The sequence below is a fragment of the Fundulus heteroclitus genome, unplaced genomic scaffold, assembly GCF_011125445.2.
Source record: "Fundulus heteroclitus isolate FHET01 unplaced genomic scaffold, MU-UCD_Fhet_4.1 scaffold_61, whole genome shotgun sequence".
NCBI lineage: Eukaryota > Metazoa > Chordata > Actinopteri > Cyprinodontiformes > Fundulidae > Fundulus > Fundulus heteroclitus.
Window position 1 is genome coordinate 1405450 of NW_023397044.1, and position 26380 is coordinate 1431829.

The 26380-nt window shown below is 40.1% G+C and overlaps 1 protein-coding gene across 1 annotated transcript in view; it reads left to right on the forward strand.

Annotated features, from left to right (window-relative positions):
• Positions 1 to 1113: 1113 nt before the first annotated feature.
• LOC105922821 (aldehyde dehydrogenase 2 family member) overlaps positions 1114 to 26380 on the forward strand; it is a 39882-nt gene continuing 14615 nt past the window's right edge. The window contains exons 1-7 of the mRNA XM_012858746.3: positions 1114 to 1298; positions 2726 to 2830; positions 3300 to 3440; positions 3859 to 3938; positions 19624 to 19735; positions 24444 to 24572; positions 24727 to 24840. Coding sequence (XP_012714200.1) covers positions 1185 to 1298; positions 2726 to 2830; positions 3300 to 3440; positions 3859 to 3938; positions 19624 to 19735; positions 24444 to 24572; positions 24727 to 24840 — 795 coding nt within the window. The 5' untranslated portion in view covers positions 1114 to 1184. The remainder of the gene's footprint in view (positions 1299 to 2725; positions 2831 to 3299; positions 3441 to 3858; positions 3939 to 19623; positions 19736 to 24443; positions 24573 to 24726; positions 24841 to 26380) is intronic.

Here is a 26380-nt window from a genome sequence, read left to right on the forward strand (position 1 = left end):
TGTAGAGAGGGAGATATATATGCAAAACGGAGGCGGTTATGTTAGCATCCTATTTTATTTAGTGACGTTTTAGGTTGTTGGAACTCTGCTCATGTCATTGTTTGATAAAATAGCAGCCGTTCAACCGGGCTTTGTAAGGTTGGTGAAGAGAATTCATTAAAGGACAGCATTGTGGAATTTCCAGTACCAATGTGGTCGTGAGTTTCTGAACGTCTCAACGAGCCTATGCCTCATCTCCACCCTTCCACACAACCCAAACCGTTACAGTGTGTGTTATGAATATAAGGATCAATTTGTTAAATCTAAACATTGTGGTCTTCATTATTTCATAAAACTGTGTCACATGTGAAACTTTAGGAACAGACTTTTTGGGGTAAAGTTACTAATATGAAAAAAAAAGACTTAGGACAATAAAGTAAAAAAAAAAATCAAACATAAAAGTGGTAATGTTATGAGAAAAACGTCATATTATGACAATTAAGCGGGAACATTTCCAGAATGTTTACATTTTGCAGAATTATTTCACTCCTGGAGTAATAGGGCCAGGTTAGATTATTTAAATTATTTTAATTCTGTACGAGAATAAATTCAGGAGAATGAAGCTAAAGGGATACGAAAATAAACTTTTAATATTACAAAAATAAAAATATTACGAATACAAAGTATATTCAGAGATTAAAGTCCCTCTGATACTGTTTAAGTGACTGAGTAACTGCAGATTTGCCACATTTAACGTGGCGGACGCTCTGACGCATCGCAGCATAGGCAGAACCCGCCCAATGACGCGTCTACTCTATGTATAATGATGTATAAAACCATCTGAAAATCACCGGATGTCCTCCTTCTTGTTAGAAAGTGCAACACATACTTAAAGGTAGTTTCCAGTGTGGCCAGATTTTGTGGAAAAAAAACAAGCAACGAGCGCTATTTTTTATTTGCTACAAGTGTAGACTTGTCTCACAACTACGACACAACCAAAATATAGAGAATACATAAAATGTTTTGAATTTTAAACCTACCATTTCCGTAGTTACATCCTTAGGGGTTACTTTGATAAGCAGCGTCGTCTGTCCTTGGGGGGGCAGCAGATTGCCCTCGCTTCACCAGCCTGCCTGACCAAAGAAGGAGGAACCTAGAAGAAGACATTCCGTCTTCGTGGTTTACTACGTGAAGGAACGCTCAGCATGCTCGGCACCGTGCTTTCTCGGCTTGTCCCCCGACTGACCCGGCCCTTAGTCTGTCACTACGGGAGAGCTGTTCCTGTTCCGAGCGCTCAGCCGGAGGTCCATTACAACAAGGTAAAGTTAGCAGCTGTTCCCAGCCTGCAGGACACGAGTCAACCGCTTGCAATGTTACGTAGGGCTTTCAGCCCTGACTGAACCCAACATAGTCTGGAATATTTTGTTCAACGAAGTAAGGTGTTAATGTTGCTGCAACAGTTGACTTGATTTAAGCAAGTATTATCGAAGTAATACGTTAAAAGGAGAGGTAACGGGTCCAAAGTCCATCTCACCTGTGTTTGTAGAAACATCCACTGGAGTTACTGTTTGAGGTGCATATGCGCAATGCGCAGTGCATGCGTCTCCGCAAAGGATCCCGAGCAACGGGCGCGAGCATGCAATAAAGTTTTATGTAAAGCGATTAGAATAATAATTGCTGATTTATGTAGGGTACGGATATTAGAGCTTAAACCGCCAAGTGGACGGTAGCACGATTTTATACACATCAATTTGTAAATGACAACACTTTCAACTCTGTTTAGGTGTTTTTGAAGTAAGTAGCAGTTCCATATATGAACACCAGGCGTCGCAATGAGGAAATGGAATAGAATAATACAAAAATATATTCATTGTTCCTCAATGGAGAAATTTGGGCGTGACCGTGGCAAAACAACACCAAACTACACGCCGATATGAAAAAGCAAAAAAATGTTTTTTTTTTATTTATTTTATTTCAAAAAAATTCCATAATGGCCATATTCACATGTCATTCAGTTTTTCCTGGGTGTGTTCTGGAACCAATTAATTTAGTAAGTTTAATTTCAAGGCTTGTGCTCGCATCTTTGACTCCTTGCTTTGTTCTTGGTTTAGTTTTTCTAGGTAAAAGGTCCACCTAGCTGATTAAAGCTGAAACACTGCTGGAAACCAGAATATACACACGTAGAAGGAATTGTGGGCAGTCAGCACAATGTCTGTTTATAGCAGGACTGAATGCTGGAGTGTTAATCATGGTTTGTGTCTAAAACAGTGTTTGTGAAACTTTTAACATCCCAAATTAAGGAAAGGAGTGTCTGGGCCTAAAGGTTGTCGAGTCATAACCTGCTTATCAACTTTCAGATAGTTAGATATGAACTGGTCAGTATTTTTCATGGTTTTATTATAGGATATAGTCCAGGTTGAGGGTGTTCTGTCTGCTGCATGAATAAGCAAATATATAATTACAATGAAAGGATTTGCAAAAGCAGTAAAAGAGGATACTGTCTAAACATAGATCAAAATTATAATTTTAAAAATAATTGAAGCAGTGATTTTCAGATTGTTGTACAGGGTTAGGAAGGGTTTTTTTCTAGGTTATAGCCATCGGAAAAGGTGGTGAAACTATTTTTGAGGGATACATGCCTGTAGAAGACAAATGTAACATTTTGAGAAATGTTTTTTTCATTCACTGACATTACTGTAGCAGAGAATTTGAAGCATTTCACAAAACATGGTGTTTTCTGTTTCAGCTGTTTATTAACAATGAATGGCAGGATGCCATGAGTGGGAAGACATTTCCTACAATCAATCCGTCCACCGGAGAAGTCATCTGTCAAGTTGCAGAGGCTGATCAGGTAAATCCTGACTTGAAAAAATTTCCTTTGTCTGATTGAAAAACTGCTTCCTATGTAAGGGAATATTTATTTTCCTTAGTTTTTAACAATTTCAGCTTTTTAGAATAATACTGCTAGAAATGTGTGACTTTATTTTGAAAAAAAATCCCGTATTTTCTGGGTCATCATTTAGCATTGCTTGTTCTGCAGTTCTTTTAATCATATTACTTACATTTTTAGCAGAAAGCAGGAAAGGTGTTGCTGTACCAGCTCATGTTGCTATTCTTGGCTGTATTTTACAGCTGTATTTCATAGCATGAAGTAAAAGTGCTCTTTGGCCTCCTCACACAGTATGCGTCTCTGAATCTATGAGGTAAACTGATTGGAGGGTAATGACCATGAATCTGTTCGTTTAAATGGAAACCAGGGGATTTGTGAAATTTCTTATATCTGGTAGTTTTCAACTAATTAAATCCATGTTCATTTGCAGGCAGATGTAGACAAGGCAGTGAAGGCAGCACATAATGCCTTTAGGCTGGGCTCACCTTGGCGCCTTATGGATGCATCTGAGCGGGGCCGGCTCCTTTACAGATTGGCTGATGCTATTGAAAGAGATTCTGCCTACCTTGCAGTGAGTAGTTATTAAATGTCACTGTGGAGTTTAACAGCATTTGAATTGTCTGGAAACCTTCCTTTATTTGTTTGCTCCAGGATGTTCACATCACATAGGTATATCTCTGCTGGTTTTCTTTTAAACCTAAATGTTGAGTTCAGTTTAGTTGAAGGTAACCTGACTGTAAATTGGAGAAGCTTTGACCTAAAGTCTTACAACAGGTGTCCTGAGTCTCATGGGATGGCCTTAATGCAAGAAGTCATTGTTCTGGACTTTATAAACGATTTAATCATTTATAAACATTAGTTTTTCTAAATGTAATCACTGAATTTTGTTAAGACTAAAGTCAGAAATCCTAAAATCAAGATGTCAACTCAGGAAGCAAATAATTAGTCGATGCAATGAACAAGTAAGTGAACCTATGTTCTTGCCTTAGGAGCTGGAGACTTTGGACAATGGGAAGCCGTATGTTATCGCTTTTAACGCTGATTTACCCTTGGTTGTGAAATGTCTGAGGTAAGAAACCCACAACAGTAAGCTAGAGTCTGTCTAAAGCTGTTCTTTGTGTCTTGTAACATTTCAGAAGTACTAACTTAATTAGAAAATATATCAGTGCTGACTGTTCCTCGATACTTTTCAAGTTTAATCAAATGCAATTTCACGAGCACAATTATAACTTGATTGTTGATGCAGAAAAGAAACCACTTTATTTTTTAAAGAAAAAATATGGTTCCCATGTGTTGCTTTTCTTTCACAGAATAAATTCAGAATGCAAGTTTTTATCTGTATTTTTTGATGCAAAAATAAAATCCCATGGACTGTAGGAGGTTGCCAAATGAGGTAAATTCAATCAGATCGTGTCTGTGCTGCAGCTGCAGCAGTTACACAGATGGCCCTATCTTTGACTCTAGAATAGTTTAGTGTACCGAGGAGTTTTTGGTCGACTGCAGAGTCCCCATCGTGTGGCTGTGGGATCATCACTGCTCCTCCACCATGCTCAGCAGTTGCGGTGACGTGTTTGTTGAAATTCTCCTAACATGTTGCTGTAAATTGTGGTCAACATCTCTTTGCCTCTGTCAAAACAATATGTTCTTAGGTTTTGCTGCTTGTTAAAATGTAAAGTAAGAACATAAGTAATTTTTTCTTCTTTAGAATCTACTTTCCCCTGGGAACTCTTCCACAGAACTCATTTTTTTATTGTTTAAAATTTTTTACAATAGAACCTTGGTCACATAGTTTTAGATGCAGCAGTTGAGTTCTTGATGTTTGAGTATAGGGGGTTTTCACTGACGTCACTGGCCAACTTCCGGTCCGCCATATTGGGTGGCACACTTCCTTATCTCTAGTTGTCGTACACGTATTATCGTATCGCGAATGGATAAGTACGCCAGCACGCTAGAGCGACCAGATAAGGACGTATATCTGAGGAAATGTTCCGTGATCGACCATATGGACCCGTATGCCCTCCACGGTGCCTTGTTTAGCCGTAATCCAGATGATTGGCCAAATGTAGAGCACGGCGACATGGTGCATTACCTGGTGTTCGGTGAAAACCCTCTGCACACTCTTGAGGAAATGAGAGCTTACAAGGATCTAGAGGCTCACAACCAGTTCACATCTGGTTATGTACATCAAGGAAATCGCCATCATACGTGGACGGGTGAGTTTTAATAAGATGGTAAAAATGTAAACAATCCGACGCAAATGTGTTGCATGCTTCTGCGGTGGCTGGCGGCCGGCGGTGCGCGAAGGCGCTTGGCTGCACGGCCGATCGACGCCGCTCGCGGCTTTAATTATTTAAGCAGAACAATGACCAGTGCAAAATTAAGTTGTATTTACCGTATTGGCGCCGGTAGGAGCTGCAGATCATAAAGCCAGCAAACAGTGGGAACACAGTAACTCGTTCAAAAGTAAGCTGCGCTCAGACGGGCTCTGGCACATGCTAGTTTAGTAGCTGCTAACCGTTAGCGCTAACAACCACTCATGCATGTAATGTACTTTTAACTTGCTGCTATGTGTTTCAAACGTTTAGAACACACTCTCATTGACATCGGGATACTGTGGAAAGTTATGTTCGGTCTTACAGCCGCGATCCAAGCGAGCCGACGACTCTTTGTTATCGCTAACAGTTGTTCTCCGTGGTTGCGCCTCCAGGCAGGAAAGCGGTGGAAAATTAATCTGTTTCTATGTTTTTCCCATGGCGATCATGTGTTGCGCTGTTACAGCCCATAATACAGCAACGGTTTACCATGGTTGAAATCAAGTTAAGGTGAAATTAATCAAATTAAAACACGGCTGAGAGAGGGAGTACAGTACGCGGTAGTAATAGGCAGTAGAGGCGGCGGAGGTAGTCAACACGGCAGCCGCGGAAAGTAATAAGTCATAACGCCCAAGCTCTATTATTAATATATTCTTCTTACATGTTTTAAATACTTAACAGTTAATTACCTGTGACAAAGTGAGCACCGCAGACTCTGGCGTATTCCAGCTTAACACCGTCCAAATCGGACCTGGATATCCGTGTCAGCCATAGGTGACGGCGTTGCTCAGATAGCTGTTTTGTTTTTTCACACTGATTCACTATTACGGCTGGTAGGCGATAGAAAGAGCGTTGATCTCCACCTCCACGGGCCGTGCAACCAACCATTAAACACGTTTTCCTCATTGTTCACTTCCAATACTGCCTAAGGCGTCATACAACGCAGGTCAACGGTGCGAAACGACTGCCACCCAATATGGCGGACGCGCTGAGTAGTCACGTGAGCGTGACGTCAGCTGAAAACCCCCTATTGGTCAATCTGATATAATATGCAAGAACCAGGTCCAAGTCTTTTTCCCTTTTCACTCCCTCCCAAAAAATAGGTTAAAAGTGTTTGTTCAATGCCACAAGTGTCTTTGATCCATTAAAAAAATCCTCCTTTTTGCTTTTTTTTTTTTTTTGTTGCTTAATGTTTTTAGATATTAATCAGATGTTGATATCAGTGGCGCTAGTAAGCCAGCAATGGAATACGATGTTTCTGAAGGCTCCCACTAACTGAGTTTCAAAAAGTAGCTATTTTCAACCTGCAAAGTGTTATTTTGTGCCACAGACGACATTAACAGTTTTTTGCATCATACTACAGCTTTATTTGAGACAAAATGGCATCTAACCTATGAAAATAAGTACACAGGAGGAGCGGCAACTAGGCCCGGCGATTCCTCGGGTGTGAGTACCGATGATGACCCAAAGGTGGCGTTGAGCTCTATGGCCACTGAGGAGCAGACTCAGCAGAATTATACGTGTGATATGGATACTGCTGCCCTAAAACTGAAGCTTCTTCCGTCCATCAAAGATGGTATCAGTGCGGTGTTAAAAGAGGAACTCAGAAATGCATTGAAAGAAGATTTTCATAACAATTAGGGTGACCTGCAAGAGGTGAAAAATTAGATCTCTAATAGCACGGCGACAACATGCGCTGAAATTGGAGTAAAGGCCATGGTGAAAGAAACAGGATGGGCTGTCAATGTGGAGAAAAGAGGTGACCACCTTGCAATCTACAGTAAAGAGTTTGAAGAAGGAGCTGTTTGACCTGAAGGATAAATGTGATTACATAGAGAGCAGGATGCGGATATCCAATATCCGCATCATAGGGGTCCCAGAGGACTTGGACTTGAGCTCTCCCACGGCCGTATCTGCGCTCCTATTCAATTCAATTTTATTTATATAGCGCCAATTCATGAAACATGTCATCTCAAGGCACTTTTCAAAGTCAAATTCAGTCAGATTATACAGATTGGGTCAGATTATACAGATTGGTCAAAAAAATGTCCTATATAAGGGAACTCAGTTGATTGCTTCAAAGTCCCGACAAGCAGCATTCACTCCTGGAGAAGCGTAGAGCTACAGGGAGAGTCGTCTGCATTGTCCATTGTGTTATGAGCTCTGAAGCCTGACGGAAACTCCTTAAGTAGGTCATTACTTTGTAGATGTTCACATAGTTGATTAGCAACTACTTTCTCAAGAATTTTAGATAGGAAAAGATTAGATATAGGTCTGTCATTTATTAACTCATCTTGATCAAGAGAAGGTTTCTTAAGTAAAGATTTTATGACAGCTACTTTAAAAGCCTGTGGTATATATCCAATTATTAAGGATATATTAATCATATCTAAAATAGGGCCACCGATCAAAGGGAATACCTCATTAAACAACTTGGTTGGGATTGGGTCTAACATACAGGTAGAAGGTTTAGATGAAGCTAAAATTTTAGGTAGCTCAGAGAGCTCTACTGCTTCTAAGCAGTTCAAACACTGTGCAGGTTCTAAAGATTCCTCCAACGCTGCTTCACTTACTGGGGACGAGGTAATCATGTTATTTAATTATATAATAATAATTATTTTATTTTTAATGGAATCAATTTTATTTATGAACAATACCATAAAGTCATTACTGCTAAGAGCTAAGGATATGGATGGATCAACGGAGCTGTGACTCTTGAGTAAGTTTGGAAACTGTACTGAAGAGAAATCTAGGATTATTTTTGTTCTCCTCAATTAAAGATGAAAAATATGCTGCTCTAACTCTGCGAAGGGTCTTTTTATACAACAGTAGACTATCTTTCCAGATTAGGTAGGATTACTCTTGGTGTGTAAAGCGCCATTTTTTTCTCCAATTTCCTAACATTGTGCTTCAAGGAACGCAGCTCTGAATTAAACCAAAGAGCCAGCTTCCTGTAAATAATCACCTTCTTTTTCAAGGGAGCTACATTGTCTAATACAGAACACAATGACGAAGTCACACAGTTAACAAAGGCGTCTATTTTTGAATGGGAAGAAACAACATTGCTGCTATATGCAGGGCATTTCTGCAATACTGAGGATATTAAAAGGGGGACAGACTGTTTAAAGTTTGATACAGCATTATCCGATAAAGATCTACTATAATGGAACCCTCTTTTGCGGATGGATAACTCAGATAGATTAAACTCAAAGGTTATTAAAAAATGGTCAGGACAGGGTTGTGAGGAAATTCTTAATTCTTCACAATCAATGCCATATGTCAGCACAAAGTCTAAAGTATGGAGCCAAGAGTGCATCGGTTTATGCACATTTTGAGCAAAATCAATTGAACCTAGGATCATTTTAAAGGCTACACTAGGGTTATCACTTTGTCAACATTAATGTTAAAATCCCCCACTATAATACCCTTGTCAGTTTTTATCACCAAATCAGATAAGAAGTCTGACAACTGATCCAAAAACTGAGTGTAAAGGCCTGGTGGATGATACAAAACATGAACTGTAGTTATTAATTGGCCTGCGACTAATTAATAAATCAGACTGAAAGATGGTTGCTGCTACTCCTCCTCTTCCCGCAGATCTGGGAATGTGGACATTTGAATAATTGGAGGGCATTGGCCCATTTATACTAACATAGTCCTCTTGTAGCCAGGTTTCTGTGAGACAAAATAAATCAATCTGATTATCAGAAATCAATTAATTAACTAACAAAGTCTTTGGAGGGAGAGACCTTATATTTAATAGACCACATTTAATTGTTTTATTTTTAGGTTCAAGGTGAGTTGATTTTTATTAGATTTTTATGATTTGTTCCTTTTTAGATCAGTTTTTGATCTGTTCAGTTTTGGCCGTGGGAAAGACACCATCTCAATAGGGTAATGGGTGGGTAACAGTACAGAAGCTGCAGAGAAGAGGTGTGTTAAACTACAGCTCTGCTTCCTGGTCTGGACCCTGGGTTGTCAGCATTTAGGAGAACTAATAAATCCGGCCAGATTCCTAGAAAGAAGAGCTGCACCATCCAAAGTAGGATGGATGCTTCTCTCCGGATCAGACCGCAGAGACGGCTAGGCTACTAGGTGAAGTGGGACAAGTTTTAGATATAAGGTGAATTTTGAGAAGAGCGAGGCAATGCCCATAGGTATGGTAACTGAGGAATTTTTGTCTTTTTTAGCACCTTTCATACTCAGCTATAACAAGTTTAAATATTTGGATTACACAGAATCACAAATACTTGTATAAACCTAATTATTTTCCTGTATTGTCTAAGCAAAAAGAGGATTTTGGAAAACGGAAAACAGTTTGGCGATTACGGCATTGTCATTATACGAGTCAGTGTCGTTGCTGTTACCTGACAGTTCAGTGATGATTTCAGCCTTTGTGAAAGCTCGGACCACAGTTGAGACTGATACCTCAGCCCAGGCATTCACTATCCATTGGCAGATAGTGCCATAAATCACCCGGCGCTGTCTCCCTGTGTTGGTGAATGTGTGTTGACCTTCTGTCATCCACTGCTCCCACTCAATTTGCAGTTTAACTTTTGTTCTGTTGACACCAATATCTAGTGGCTGGAGGTCTTTAGTTAATCCACCTGGAATCATGGCAAGCTCTGAATTAGTTTGCTTCACTTGGTTTTTAACAGCATTGGTGAGATGGGCGTGCATGGAGTCGCAAATCAATAGGGACGGCCATCTGGTCTCTTGACGTAAATTTCTCTCAGCCTCAACTCATCTATTCCTCGTCCACCCAGCCCTTCGGGTTAGCTTTGATGATGACACCTGCTGGAAACGTTTCTTTTGGCAAAGTCTTCCTCTTGAAAATTACCATGGGTGGAAGTTTCTGGCCATTAGGTTGGCAACCGAGGACTACAGTAAAGGATGAATTCTCATTCCCTGTGGTGCGTGTAGATGCTGCTCTGGTCCCTGTTTTCTCCACAGTGCGGTTCACGGTGATATCGGGGGGGGGAGGGGAACCTCGTCCATGTCTGTGATGGGCTCTGGCTGGATCTTCTTTTCAGTGATCTTTGCAGTATGTGCGGAAATTGGTCAGCTTTTCTTTGTAATCTTTTGGCAGTTTCTGCGAGACAATAGTTTGTGTGCGGATGAATTCAATTTTTCAATTCAATTTTATTTATATAGCGCCAAATCATGAAACATGTCATCTCAAGGCACTTTACAAAGTCAAGTTCAATCATATTATACAGATTGGGTCAGATTATACAGATTGGTCAAAAATGTCCTATATAAGGAAACCAGTTGATTGCATCAAAGTCCCGACAAGCAGCAGTCACTCCTGGGGAACCGTAGAGCCACAGGGAGAGTCATCTGCATTGTACATGGCTTTGCTGCAATCCCTCATACTGAGCAAGCATGAAGCGACAGTGGGAAGAAAAACCACCCATTAACGGGAAGGAAAAACCTCCGGCAGAACCGGGCTCAGTATGAACGGTCATCTGCCTCGACCGACTGGGGTTACAGAAGACAGAACAGAGACACAACAAGACAGACAAACAAGCACAGAAGCACACATTGATCTAGTAATCTGTTCTACATTAGATGGTAGTAGCGGGTGAGCCGTCTTCTCTGGATGATGTCACAGTTAACAGAACGCCAGACCAGGTGTACCTACTATGAAGAAAAAGGGAGAGAGCAAAAAGTTAAAAGCTGAAATGACGATAGTCATTTCAATGTAATACAATGCAACACTGGAGAACAGTAGACTGAAGAACAGTAGAAATCAGTAGAGTGAGAAAATTAGACCCTGATGTCCTCCAGCAGCCTAGGCCTATCACAGCACAACTATAGAGATAGCTCAGGGTATGAGCCACTCTAACTATAAGCTTTGTCAAAAAGGAAAGTTTTAACATTAGTCTTAAAAATAGATAGGGTGTCTGCCTCACGGACCAAAACTGGGAGTTGGTTCCACAGGAGAGGAGCCTGATAGCTAAAGGATCTGCCTCCCATTCTACTTTTAGAGACTCTAGGAACCACCAGCAGACCTGCAGTCTGAGAGCGAAGTGCTCTGTTAGGAACATACGGGGTAATCAGAGCTCTGATATGATATATGAACAGTTTTGTCTTTTCATAAAATGAAAGCACCAAGAAGCACCACCACAAAAGTCATTAATATTTATGTCCTGTGCTAACGCTGTTACCTTTATTCAAATAAAGATGCTTCTGCCTGCTGCTCTCTGTTTAATAACCCACTGTTCAATTTTGTCCTCTGCGGCCATCTCGCATTGTTCCCTCGGAAACTCTGTGTGGTTTTGTTTACTTGCCGCAGTTCATCTTCTTGCTTCCTCCACTTCCGTGCCATTGATTCATTAATGTGGAATTCTCTTGCAGCTGCTCTATTCTCATGTTCTGCTACGTAACTGATTGCCTTGAGTTTGAAGTCTGCGTTGCATGTGTGTCTATTGACAGGTGCCATTTTGGGGTCCTTATATCATGAGTTAAAATTCTCCGTCGCTGCGATGGATTTCCGTCAATTGGAAAATGAGAGCTAAAAATAGATCCACTTAGTTACATTTACACATATTCTAGGTTTTAAACTGAAGCAGCTCTTTTTGGTCTCTGCTCTGTCTTCTCTAACCCCCAGGTGGTTGAGGCAGATGACTATTCATACTGAGCCTGGTTTTGCTGGAGGTTTTTCCTTCCTGTTAAAGGGAAGTTTTCCTCTCCACTTATGGTTCATGCTTGCTTAGTATGAGGGATTGCTGCAAAACCATGGGCTCTTCATAAGAAGTGAATGTTGCTTGTCAAGACTTGGTCAAAAACTTCCCTATCTAAGAAAACCCAGTAGATTGCATCAATCTTTATAATCTGATTGAATTTGACTTTGGAAAGTACCTAGAGATGATATGTATCATGAATTGGCGCTATATAAATAAAATTGAGTTGAATTGAATCCGTTACTTTGGCACACAAACTCAAGAAAACAGTGCCACTCGTGAGTCCTTCTGCATTATCATTCTACGGATCATTTAGCTTTTATCTGCATTCGTTTCAACACCATGCCAAACTTTGTTTTGAACAGATCATATTGTCCATTCACACAGAATCTCATCTTTTCCAAAGGGATTGTATCCAAGATTATATTTTTCCACAATGAAAGTGATGGGGACACATCACCCACCCACTTCATCATCACTGCTTTCCTTGCCATCATGAGGAGAAAGTCTGTGTCCCAGAAGATACAATAATGGATCGGGCTTTAGCTGTTGTCCAATCACGCTGCTGATCTCTGTGTACATGGCCTGCCAAAACTATTGAATCTGCTCACATTCCCAGAGACAGTGTATTGTAGTTCCCTTGAGTACTTTGCCGTTTGCAGGGGCCCCTGTTGTATATTTGCTGTACATGTCTGGAAATGTATCAGCTTTATGTAAGATATTATACTGCATCTCTTTATATCTTACATATTGACATCTTAGAGGGCGGTAAAATAATGTCCTCCCATTCATTGGGGTCTATTGTTGTTTTCAGAAGTGTTTCCCAAGACAATCTTAAACTTGATAACCTGTCTTCAGCAGAATGCTGCAAGATTGCGTAAAACCTAGGGACAAAGTGGTTCTGATTCCAGCTGTCCAAAAGTACCTTCTCAATTAAATTAAAGTCTACAGGAAGGCTAAACTTTTTCATTTTAAAGCATATATAATGTCTGACCTGAAGGTATTTGTAGAATTCAGTTTTGGATAACTTGATATTGAGTTTTTACTGTTTCAAATTATTAAAATTTCCATTTATCCCATAGATCATAAACTCTATGAATTCCTGATTCCTCCCATTTTTTTTTTTAAAATTTGGCTCCAGTGTCCCTTCTTGATAGTTCTGGATTATTTACAAGTGATGTAAGACAACAGAGCGTATGTTGTGCCCCAAATATATTTTTTTAAAATACTGCCAAGATTTAATGACATTTGTAATCATGAAGTTTTCCCCGACCATAACCAGCTATTTTTTTCTACTTTTGTCCAGAATATTTACTAGGGGAAAGGTTTTACATAGCACCGTTTCTATCTCATACCATAGTGGTTTTGTCTGTCAGTCAGCCCACACACAAATAATTGTAGCTTGCATTGACGTTATGTAATGTGCCACATTGGGTATGCCCGATTTCCCCCCCCCCCCCCCCCTTGCTGTTTAGAGACTTGTAGGATATCTCATTTAATTTTAGGTTTTTGATCCGCCCAGATAAAGTCAGAGATAACCTTATTAATGTCCTTAAGATAGTTTTGTCTTAGAATTAAGAAGAGCATAGACATAAGATGCATTATTTTGTAATTTTGATTAAGTTGATCCTGTCCAAGAAAGATATCGGAAGCTTCATCCAACTAGCTGTTTTCTGCTTTACATGTTTAATGGATTAACATTTTCCATGTAAAGTTTGTTTATCCTAGGTGTAATTTTAACACCCAAATATGTGAGTCCCTCAGGGGCCTATCTGAATGGTTTCACAAATGTTTTTTTTATGATGGCCACAGGCATCATTTCAGACTTGGAGAAGTTAACCGTATATGCGGAAATCTGTGTGAATTCGTTGACACACTTAATTGACGATGGTATTAATTTTGTGGGGTTGGTTACAGTTAGAAGACTGTCATCTGCTTACAGCATAATTTTATGTTCTATAGATCCTAGACGAAATCGCTGGTCACAACAGACGCTATAGGCATTTTATACAATTGTACCCAGCCAATGAAATCAGATTGAAGGCTGAATCTTCTTACCACTTCTAACATTTACTCCCATTCAATGCAATCAAACGCTTTTTCTGCATCCCTCGATATAATGGCAGCTGGAATTTGACGAAAATTTAGATAATGGGTTATATTAATTAGACGTCTGGTGTTATTCGAATAGGAACAACCTTTTATAAAACCAGTTTGATCAGCATTGATGATGTCGGTCACTACTTGCTCTAATCGGTTGGCCATGATTTTGGAAAGTATTTTCGTATCAACTCCAAGCAAGCTGATTGGCCGATATGAGGAACATTGTTCAGGATTCTTGTCCTTTTTTGGAATAACAATTATATGCGCAGTATATGGCTTTGGGGAGCTCCCCTTCAAAAGACCTTTTGAAAACATGAAGTAACAGATTGTTAATTTTACCATTAAAGGTTTTGTGGAACTCCCCACAAAATCCAACTGCCCCTGGGGATTTATCTGATTGCAGTGATGAGATAGCTTTATCTATCTCTGTCAAAGTAATAGGTCCTTCTAGCAGTTTACCTCGTTTGTCTGACAATTTGAGCATGACTAGGTTGTGACCCTTGGTGAGTTTATGAGTGTCTGTTTCTGAGCTGTACAGTGTTTCATATATGTTTTTTTTAAACACTCATTAAACTTGACGGTTTTTGTCTGTCGTGTGTTATCGTCACTCCATATCGCTGATATAAAAGATTTATTGGGGGGTTTCTCCCCAGTCAGGCTAAAAACTTATTGGGTTTATTGCTAAATTCAAAAAAAAATTTGACGGGAAAATAAAATATCAGTTTCTGCTTTCCTTGTGATTAAGTTAGTTAAACTTATTCTTGTCTTCTTCAACTCTTGCAAAACCTCATCTGATTAAAATATTGGTTTTAATGTTTTTACTGTAGGAATAATCAATTAAATTAAGTAATCTGCGTGTATTTGTGGATGACTGCCTTCCTCTGATGAAACCAGTTTGATCTGGATGTATTATGAGAGGAGTTACTTTGTCTAATCTTTTTGCAAAAGCTTTACAGATTATCTTAATATCTACATTAATTAGGGATATGGGACGATAACTGGTGGGCAACATAGGATCTTTGTCTGGCTTAAGCAGAAGGCTGATGGTGGCAGAATTCATATTAGCTGGAAATCTGCCTTTTTCCTGTATTTCCTGCAACATGCTGTGGAACGTTGGGGCTAGAATATTCCAGAACTCTTTGTAAGACTCAGTAGGGAATCCATCTGGACCTGGAGCCTTTTTATCAGTCATGCTTTTATAAGCTTCCTGGGTTTCAACTGTTGTCAGCGGGGAGTCCAGTCTCATTCTTTGGTTATCTGATAATTTAGGAAGTGTAATTTTATCCAGAAATTGCTTGATATCATTCTCTAATGGATTTATCTGTGGCGTGTATAAAGATTTGTAGAAATCGCGGAAGGTGATATTTATACACTCCGGTTCACTTACTGTATTACCAGTTGAATCTGTAACTGCAAATATAGTAGTTTTCTCCTTATTTATTTTAAGCTGATTAGCTAGGAAGCTTCCTGACTTATTGCCATGTTCAAAATTTTCTATTCGAAGTCTTTGTATTAGAAATCTATTTTGCTTTTCAATGTAGTGTTTTATTTCTAATTTTACTTCACGGATTTTACCTAACTTTCCTTCTTCTTGAGAGGATTCTAGTAACTTAAGTTTTTCTTCTAATTGTGTCAGGTTCAAACACCTAAAACATTCATTAACAACACAAGAAGGAGAGACAACAATGAAGTTGGTTTTCAAATAATCTTACAAGGAGATGCTGGTGAAGATTCTCAGTCATCCAGGTCATGGTCAATCCAAGACCAAGCAGGAAATCCAAAAGACCCGCTGCAGAACATAATGGTGAGAAGAATAAACGCAAAGACATCGTCATCCCATATGTTGCTGGAGTCTCTGAAAAACTCAAGAGGATTTTCTCCAAACACAAAATCCCAGTACATTTCGAGCCAAACAGGACCCTCAGACAGAGGCTGGTGCATCCCAAGGACAAAATCCCCAAACCTAAGATGAGCGGAGTGGTGTATGCAGTTCAGTGCAGTGAGGAATGTTCTGATCTTTATATTGGAGAAACCAAACAACCTCTCCACAGACGCATGGCTCAACACAGGAGAGCTACCTCCTCCGGACAAGATTCTGCTGTCCACCTACACCTCAAAGACAGAGGACACTCCTTTGAGGACCAAAATGTTCACATTTTGGACAAAGAAGACAGATGGTTTGAAAGGGGCGTGAAGGAAGCCATCTACGTTAAGAGAGAAAAACCAACCTTAAACAGGGGAGGAGGCCTTAGGTTCCAACTCTCAAAAACGTACAATCCAGCTATAGGATTAATTCCGGCCAATCATCACCTCAATTCTCACCCTCATATGGGGGATCAAAACATCGTTCCTTTAAACCAGGCCAATAACAACCCTAACGACTCCTCGTTACAGAGGAGTGGACCAGTTTCAGTTCAATCTGATGGCTTAATGACTTTAACGACCGCCCATTACTAAGGGGTGGACCTGTTTCTGTTGAATTTGCATGTTATCTAAGCCATTACAAGGCCTTTGTTTGGTAGGAGTATAAAGCTTGGCACTCCACATTACTCCAGACTTTTTGAATTGAGAAAGCTTCCTGTTGGGGCGCGAATGTGGCGCAGCGGGTAGCGCGACCCATATACAGAGGCCTTAGTCCTCGACATGGTCGACCCGGGTTCAAATCCGACCCGTGGTCCTTTGCCGAATGTCTCTCCCCCTCTTCTACCCCCCTTCCTGTCAGCCTACTTTCAAAAAAAGCGAGCCACTAGAGCCGCAAAAAACCCCCCCCCCCCAAAAAAAAAAAAAAAGAGAAGGCTTCCTGGAGAGGAAGTGAAACGTCTTCAACTACGGAAAATAAGTCCAGTTGCTTTGTTTTTTTTGTTTTTTTGGAGTGACTTGCAAGGAGATCGAACGGAGATGCTTAATACAGATCTCCAAATCCGATCTGAAGCAAATCCGTTGCCTCCTCTCTATATATTAGGAAAAGGAATCCCTGGTTCCATTGTCAAGCTAAGTGGTAGGGATAAGCAAAATAACTGTGACCTTCGAGATAAAACCAAGCAGTTCACACAGTGCAGCACTCCAGATGGCTGAATAGAGTTCATGAATACACTTATCATAGTCACAACATATTTCTCTGCTTTCTGCAGGCCTTCTGCAAATATAAGAGAGAGATCTAAAACCTTAAAACTTCTTAGTAGTAAAAAGTAAATATATTTGATAAAGACAATGAAAATAGTAAATAACATATGTAGACATAGTAAGAATAATTCTATCATTCCCTCCTGTCATTTAATATACTCTTTTTCTCATCAAGGGGCTGCACAGTGGCACAGTGGGTAGCGCTGTTGCCTTGCAGCAAGAAGGTCCTGGGTTCGAGTACACCCCTGGGTCTTTCTGCAGGGAGTTTGCATGTTCTCCCTGTGCATGCGTGGGTTCTCTCCGGGTACTCCGGCTTCCACCCAGGGTGTACCCTGCCTCTTGCCCAGGGAACGCTGGAGATAGGCACCAGCAACCCCCGTGACCCCATGAGGGATTAAGCAGTTTGGAAAATGGATGGATAGTAAGAATAATTCTATCATTCTCCCCTGTCATTTAATATACTCTTTTTCTCATCTCACTTCAATCGTTCATGACGTCTTCTTTCTTTCAAAAAGTAGCAGCTTATTAATAGAGTCCTTTGGTTTAACCGCGATCTTCCGTACAGCTGAATAATATTTTCCACAACATTGAAGGTTCCCGTGTTGGAACCGGGCAGTGCTGGAACTTTTAGTACAGATCAACATGAATGCTTCATAGAGTTGTATCACACAAGAAGAAAGGTTTAGCTTTTATTTACAATTTAGGGTTCATCTAATTACGTAAAGCCTGTTTTAGGTCCCTATGCACACATTATTTGAATTTTACATTAGACTAGGTAAGATAAAACTGTTCAGGAACCAAGGTCGAATCCGTCCACTCTATCCCACCCTGTAAACTACTTGGTTCTCCATTTTCCATTCCCATGGACAATCATCCATCACTTTCATACCTTACAAATCCAGGAGTACCATTGAGGGGCATCAGACAGCAGGCTGGGCCTTTGTCACCATAAAAATTCATCCTTTCTAAAAGATGATTAAAAACTGATTTGACCCCAGGTGAAATCCCGCTCTCGACCAATCCTGAGCGAGAAGTCCCTGTATATTAAAACTAGGTGTTACCATTACCAGCTAATATTAAAGGATCTTTAGAGCCAATCAGACCCTGGTTCTTCCTATATCAAAGCAAAAAATTGCATAAACCGTAGGTCTTTGTGTGTCTGAAGCAAACAGTTTCCATCCTTTACCATAAAAAACATTGGTTTTCCGTTCGGAGGAAAAACATTTATCACTGCAGGATACAGGAACACTTATTTAATCCCTGTGTCACGCAGCCTCCTGTGCACCTTTGCCGATGCCTACCTTTGCCTCATAACCTCAGCTGGGTGACGTTCTGGTCATCCAGCTTAACCCTGCCTTTGTTTCTTGCGTACGAGGTCTTTTGTTTGTTTGCATAATTATGTAGCCTCACCACCACTGCTCGTTTTGCTGGCAACTGATTTTCATAGTTATCCATCCTCTCCAGTGCTTTTTTGAGTGCTGTCTCCATCGCGTTTCTTTGTCTCGTTCACCGCTGCTGTGTCCTCCAAGTTGGCCACCCACTGTCAACCGTCTCCAGTTGTTCCATACTTGGGTCGAACTTCTCAGTTCTCTCGGATTATAAGGCGTTTTTGAGAAAATTAATGCGTGCCGTATAGTCCGGAAAATACGGTAAATTGTTTTTAACAATCTGAAAAGTCAAATTCCTTCCTACATTACATTCCACCACGTGAGCTAGATCTGGCAAGAAGAGGGAAGGATTACCACCAGAGTCCAGCTTAGTCCCTGTGGCTGACAGACGGCCTGAAACAGCCACGAGAACCATCATGCTCAAGGGGAACCCTCTACTCCGAAACATGGTCCAAGTACCCACACAAATGACACCAAACCAAGGTAATGCCACCAGAAACTCCTAGGCCATCCCCACACATCCAGACCTGGTTGAACAAACCCCGGATGCTGGAACAAAAGAGAAACATTTTTCACCACATGCCAACAACCCATGGTGTTGCCAACACCCCATGGTGTATATATTATGCCCAACTGGCCCACACAACCATGGCTAGGGACCCCACAGAGATCCCCAAAGATGCTGAGGGCCCCTGCGGCTGCCCCCTGGGTGAAAGCAGTCTCTGAGAACCCCGGTCAGCCAAGCAAGGTGGAGCCCACTACCAGTATCCCTGGACCCAGAGACCTGTCAAACTAGTCCGGATCCCAGGAACCAGTAGGCATTGGTGTTGCATATAGACTCCAGAACCTCATTGTCCATGAAGGCATAACCCAAATCTCTTACTCCAAATTCCTTTATCATCAAAATGTTTTCCTTAGAAAATGTGAGATGGGCCTTTGCATTCTTTTTGACTTGCAGTGTTTTTCTTAAAACTCTTCATCAATGCAATTTTTGTGCTGTCTTCTTTATTTTCTCTCCCTTTAAACAATACTAAAAACTGCATGTTGATAATTTTTTGATGTAAAACATTTACAAACTGGGGGGTAAAAATTGAAGAAATACACACTAATGTATACTGCATTAGAATTTTTGCTGTGTTTAGGTACTATGCAGGTTGGGCTGACAAGTGGGAGGGAAAGACCATCCCCGTTGATGGAGATTACTTCACCTACACCAGACATGAACCTGTTGGCGTCTGTGGACAGATAATACCTGTATGTATGTTTGTGTGTGTGTATATATATATATATATATATATATATATATATATATATATATATATATATATATATATATATATATATAGATATATATATAGATATATATATATATATATATATATATATATATATATATATATATATATATATATTAATTAACAATACATCATTACAATACAGTTGTGATATACTTGTATACTTTAATCTGAGGAAGTTGATGTCAGTTTGTGCTATTCTGCTTTACTGAGGCAGAACCTTTATTCAAATTTAATTATCTGTATTCTGTGTCAACCGATGATGAAAACGTTATCAAAGGATTGTCATAGGTGACAATCTTTTTGACTTAGTTCTGTGTTGTTTATTCAAGGAATCCTTTTTTACATTATGCACAAATAAGGTACAAAGCAACGCCTTCTCTGAATGACTACAAATGGTGTCCCTTATATATCCATATGTCACACATACTTTGCTTTCCATTGTTGTACCATTACACACTGTTTTAAGTTATTTAATGTTTAATAAATAACTCTGTTAGGCATTATGAGGGGAATTATAGCCCAAACAGCTGATATTAGGACAATAGTTGGAAAGGGTGATTCGAGCACTGGCATTCTTTTAACAGCAAACTCTGCACACACATGGAATAAATGAGTGACAAATTTTCTTCAAGTTCAAGAATTTATTAACAGAAATAAATGAACATCGAGGGAACACCACTATAGAATGCTGTTTATCTGAGTTAACATTATATTTCAATCAACAATTTTTCTATCTACTATTCTGGTGACACTTAACTAAACTACACCCATCCACAATGCAAATCCGAGTTATGCAAAACATGTAAGAAAATAAGATTTTTAAAGAACGAATTGGTCACTAAAAATCAATAACCTTTAAGACACTTGGTTTTATTACGTTCATTATTAAATTACTGGAATTGGTAATTTTGGATTTAAAGATTCATAAATTATTTATTGTCATTGCGTGTTAATGTGGTGAAATTTGTTTTTGGCCACTCCGGCTAGGAGTACACATAAGAGACAAACAGGCGATGAACAAGGATTGGTGTTTTTTTTTTTTTGTTTTTTTTTTCCATTATAGCATTCAAAATAAATAATGAGGTAATAAGGTGCTTTTGTGCAATGATTTAAGGCTTCATTTACAGAGATGTGCATTTCGATATTCTGAGATAATGGTGTAGAAAAAGGCATTAACGTGATGTTGGGCTAGTAACAGTAGGGTGATTTTTATTTTTTTATTTTTTTTTTAACGTGTTGGACTGCAGTCTCCCATCAGGGGGCGATTGCCCTCACAGCTCTTGGAAATAAGCTATTTCTACATGTTTGTTTTGGATTTAATGCTTCTGAAGCGTTTACCTGATGGGAGAGGGCCAAACAGTTCATTGCCTGGGTGGATGGGATCAGTGGAGATGTGTCTGGCTCTTCTTTGGACTTGTTCTGCGTAATTTGAGTCCAAATCATGTAGACGAATCCCACAGTCCCCAGCGCTGTTCTCACCACCTATGCTAAGTCCTTCATCTCCTGGACTATGCAGCTTCCATACCATACAGTTATGCTGATGCATAAAACACTCTCTATGGTAGCTCTATAGAAGTTCTTTAGCAGTTTAGTGTAAGATCCAGTCCTTTTCAGTTTCCTGAGGAAGAAGAGCCGTTGTTGGGCCTTCTTCACCAGGTGGGAGGAGTTCACAGTCAAGGAGAGGTCGAAGGAGATGTGCCCAGGAATCTAATGCTGTCCACACGCTCCACCACCTCCCCCTGTATGTAGAGAGAAGCGTGTTCAGTCCTCCTGGACCTAATGTAATCTATTATTACCTCCTTGGTCTTACTGGTGTTCAGGATCAGGTTGTTCCTGGAGCACCGCTGTGTGAGATTGCGGACCTCATCCATGTAGTCACTGATCCAATAACCCACCAAGCCAATAACAATCAACCAGAAATTACGTGTTGGGGCACTTTCTGTGGCCAATGTTTACATTACCTTGAGTTTAATCCTAATGTTACACAAACGCCATTAATCGATATTAATGTTCCCAATTCATGCTGTAATAACACTCGTAGCACTATCGAAAGATGGTGGAGTTAAACGAAAACCAGCATTATGTTTAAAATGTACCGTATTTACATTTAATAAGTGGTAGCACTAATGTTATCATGCTAGCGGACATTCAAAGCTAATTAAAAAGTCTTAAGCTCTATTTGGTTGGGATGAGAGGACCAGACAACACAAACATTAATATCCCATTGGGGTATAAAACCCTTCTGGAAATAAAATTAGTTATAACCGTAAAAACACACATCAGCAAAGCTTTATTTCAGGAATGCTAGCGGGAGCTATGCCTGTTAACTCCAGGTGTTTTTACCTCGTTCACAGTTTAAAACAAAATGGTAAAAAACATTTTAAATAAAAATTTTTACTTTCCCTGCCTTACTCTGCCAAATCTATCTGTGCCTCTGTGTCAATTCGGTTGACTTTTGGCATCCAGTTGGAAGAAGTCGGGCCGGGTTGAAGGATGGTTTTTGAGCAGAAAGCAAGCGGCTCTCACTCCTTGAGAAACCCGGCCTGGGATGAAACTTCCGTAGTCGGTTCTCCTGTGGTCTGCATTTGGCCTGTGAAGGGGTGTGGGGGGTCACAGCGTTGCCTTCCTAGCGTGGCTATGTTCTTAGGCTCCGTGAACAGCTTGAAGGGGTGATTTTCGGATCAGCTTTTCTCCTGCAAAAGCTGAGGAAAGATTACAAGGAGCCTGTTTCCATGGCTGGTTAGGTTCTGATGTTGAACAGCAGGTTGTTAGCTGCAATTCTGGACTGCGGCCATGTTTGCCAGTCTCTCCAGTGTGGATGCTTTCACACTCCACAGGCAAAGGAGGAGATAAATCCTAGGCACCTAGTCTTTATACAGTTATGAGGTTATATAGATGAGCAAAGACCTGCTCAGAAATGGTCTTTTTTTTCCCTGCTGTCTTCCGGGATACATGTCACCATTATACTAAAAGAGCTTAGCTCCAGGGATATCCACGTGTCCATTCTGCCCTGAGATAACTGTCCACTTGTTTATGCATGCCACAAGTACTTGACATGGTGAGTTGTCTGCTGTTTCCTTGGTAACTGCTTTTGCAGCTCCAGCCTCTGTTATCTCAAAACAAGGGCAAAGTTTACTTTACACTACCTATGTAACTCTTTGCACAAAATCGGAGTCCTTTTAACTGATCATAGCTGACAAAGATTCATCTTATGAAACCAGAAATTGCAATTAAAGCCCCAGGGTTTGGTTTTCCAGGGGTAAATGAAAGCCTTGGGCTTTAAGTGAGTGTTTCCATTACAACAGGCTATTTATTTAAATCAGCCTAATGGCAAAGGGAAGTTGTACAGGAAACTGCATTTCACCTTCAGTCCAGTGGGTGGCGGTAATAAGAAACCAAAGGCCAACAATCAAAGCCGTATAATTTTCTTTTTTTCCAAACATTAGTAAATTCTCTGTAAGTAGTGGTTAGTTGGATAGAATAGAACCCATCGAGTATTTGCAGGTCATTTTCTCCCGGTTATTGTATTCTTAAATGAGTTGGTACTTAATTTTGCATCATACTTTTGTAACTTACAAAGTGTCATGCATTTTAACTAAAGTGGTTTACTTTCTTTAACCACAGTTTTCTACAGAAGCACTCATGAGGTCTTCTGTCCTTCTTCTGTATATGCTAGCTATCCCTTGTAACCTTTTTTTTAGTGTTTAAAAAAAATCCAACTGATAACAGTAGATGAGGAGCAGTTTTAGAGCTATACAGTTACATAATTCCTTCCATTATACCTTTAGTTGTACTGGATAAGCATGAAAGTTTACACATCACATTTAATTTTTTGCCAACCTGCAACCACCCAGAGATGTTGCTTTACAGCTACATGATTTGTTAAGAATAACCAATATAAAACTATTAAAACACTTATTTTTTTTAACATTTTAACATTTAATATTTTATTAGAACAACATAAAACTGAAATCCACAGGTGCAAGGAAACTTAGACAAATTCTAAGCAAATATTTATTTAAAGTAAAAGATGTGTAGACAGAGTAGATGACAGCAGAACATCTACTTCAGCAGAGAGGATCCCTGGGAGCTTTTGACATCCTGCATCTCTCCTCCTGCAGAGCTGTCAGTATAAAACCATAAACAGGAAATAATCAATAGGTAACACTCCACCGTGTTAGTCTTACATAAAAAGCCAGTATTAGGAAATTGTTTATTACAAGAAAAGTGAACGTGCTCCATTTGATCAGTACTTCTAGGTTTTCTACAGAACTGTGGTGAAAAAAAAAAAAATGGCAAAAATGTCTGGCAAAAAAAAAAAAATACATTTTATGTTCTTGTACTTGCAGTTTAATGGATTAAAGGATAATAGACCATATATTCTGAATATTTTCTAAAGTTTGTTATTGTCACATAATAAAGGGATGCAGGTGAATATCGTTTGCTTTTAACTGATTAATTTTCCAGCAGAAATGAAACATTTTCATTGAGATGTATTGTACTCTTGGCAAAGATGATTTAGATGCATTAATGCAGAAACACATCTGTGTTTTTAGTTGCATTAGTAACACTAATGTTTTGACGAGACAAAAATGGTGACATTACAGAAACGCATTGTGAAGAATTCTGTAAAGTACTTTACATTTTTCCCCCCTTTGCTGCAGTGGAACTTCCCTCTGGTGATGCAGGCCTGGAAACTTGGGCCGGCCTTAGCGACTGGTAATACTGTTGTGATGAAAGTTGCTGAGCAAACACCACTCACAGCACTCTATGTGGCCAGTCTTATTAAAGAGGTATTCTGTTTTTTTAATTGTTTTACGATCACTATTACTACGTTAATACAAAAAAATGAACCTGAACATGACCTAAATACTATCTTATTGAGTCTTTGTTGTTTTTCCTGTTCTCATCTATTCTTGGATTTGTGTTGTCAACCTTTGTGTGCAGGTCGGTTTTCCTGAAGGTGTGGTAAATATCTTGCCTGGAATGGGACCGACAGCTGGTGCGGCCATTGCAAAGCACATGGATGTTGACAAGGTGGCCTTTACTGGATCCACAGAGGTAAATGCGTTTGAAGGTCCTGTTCAGACTTGGCACTAATGGAAGCCCGGTCCTTTTCTCAGATGCACAGCTTTAGGTAGGAATGTTCACACCTAGCAGTAAAATACATCCTAATTGGTCAATTTCTTTCTCCACAAGCAGATGAACACAAACGCATCAAAGAAAACTTTGATGCATTTGTGTTCTCAATAATCCAGATAGAAAAAGAAAAAAGGAGTAGGTCCTCTGGATGAGTTCTTTGTTGAAACGTCTCTTCTCTGAGACTTCTTCAGTCTGGGCAGTTTCAGATAAACTCAGCCTTATCAGCACTGTCTTTGCATGGTGGATCAACAAGTTTAATGGTGACTACCAAAACTGGTTGCTTACATGCAAAAGAGGTAGCTCAGAACACCACATACAGAACACCAAGGATTTTGTGGACAAGATGAGGGATGTCATCATGGAGACGGATGAAACTATGGTCTTTAATGTCACATTACTCTTTATGTGTGTTCCTGTTGATGACGAGGTGAGGAGTCTTTGAAAAATTTAAAATCAGACACCACCCTTAGCAGCAGAACCACTTTTTCCACAGAGCAACTGTGACAACTCCTGAAACTGTGCCTGCAGTAACCCTACTTTACATAGGGAGGTCAATATTATATGTAGAAATATGGGTGTGCTCTGGGATCCCCGGTTTCTCCTATTGTTGCAACCTGTACATGGTGCAGGTAGAAAAGAGAGCTTTAGCATCCTTTTAGGGATACCACCAAGCTATTGGTTCAGGTATGTTGATGACATCTGGTTTAATATTAAATCTCAGGGAGTACATTTCCCTGATCACATCAACTCTGTGGATAAATATGTAAAGTTCACAAGAGAGGATGTAAAAAGGGCAGGTTGACATTCCTGGACTGTGACATCCAAGTCTCTGTATTGCAACCCTACCCACACAGACCAGAACCTGCAGTTTGACTTCTATCACCAACTGGAGAACAAGTTAGGAGTCATCAGGACTCTGGATCACAGCGCACACAACATCCCCACAAACTCATAAGAAATTGCACACAAGACAGGCCCTAGAGCACTGTGGGTATCCCAACTGGGCTTTCCTCAAAACTGAGAAGAAACAGGACTCCAGCCAGCCTTTGGATGAAAAGGAGGACCCGAAACCCAGACCAGTAGTCATTCCATATGTTGAGGGAGTTTCATATAAACTGAGATGATTATTTTCTAAACATGATGTCCCAGTGGCTTTCTAACCCCAAAAAGCATCATGACAAAGACTGGTTCACCCACAAAGTTTCGGTCCCCTAAACAGAGCCATGCTGCGTATGCTGGTAAGTGCCAGGACTGTGACCACTTATACATCAGGGATAAAAAGCAGCCTCTGGCCAAAAGGATGGCCCAGCACAGAAGAGCAGCATCATCAGACCAAGATTCTGCAGTTTATGCTCTTCTGCAGGCCAGGGGTCACTCTTTCAGGGATGAAGATGTTCTCATCCTGGATAGAGAGTTTGAAAAGGGAGCCATTTTTGTGAAGAGAAACCACCCATGGTTA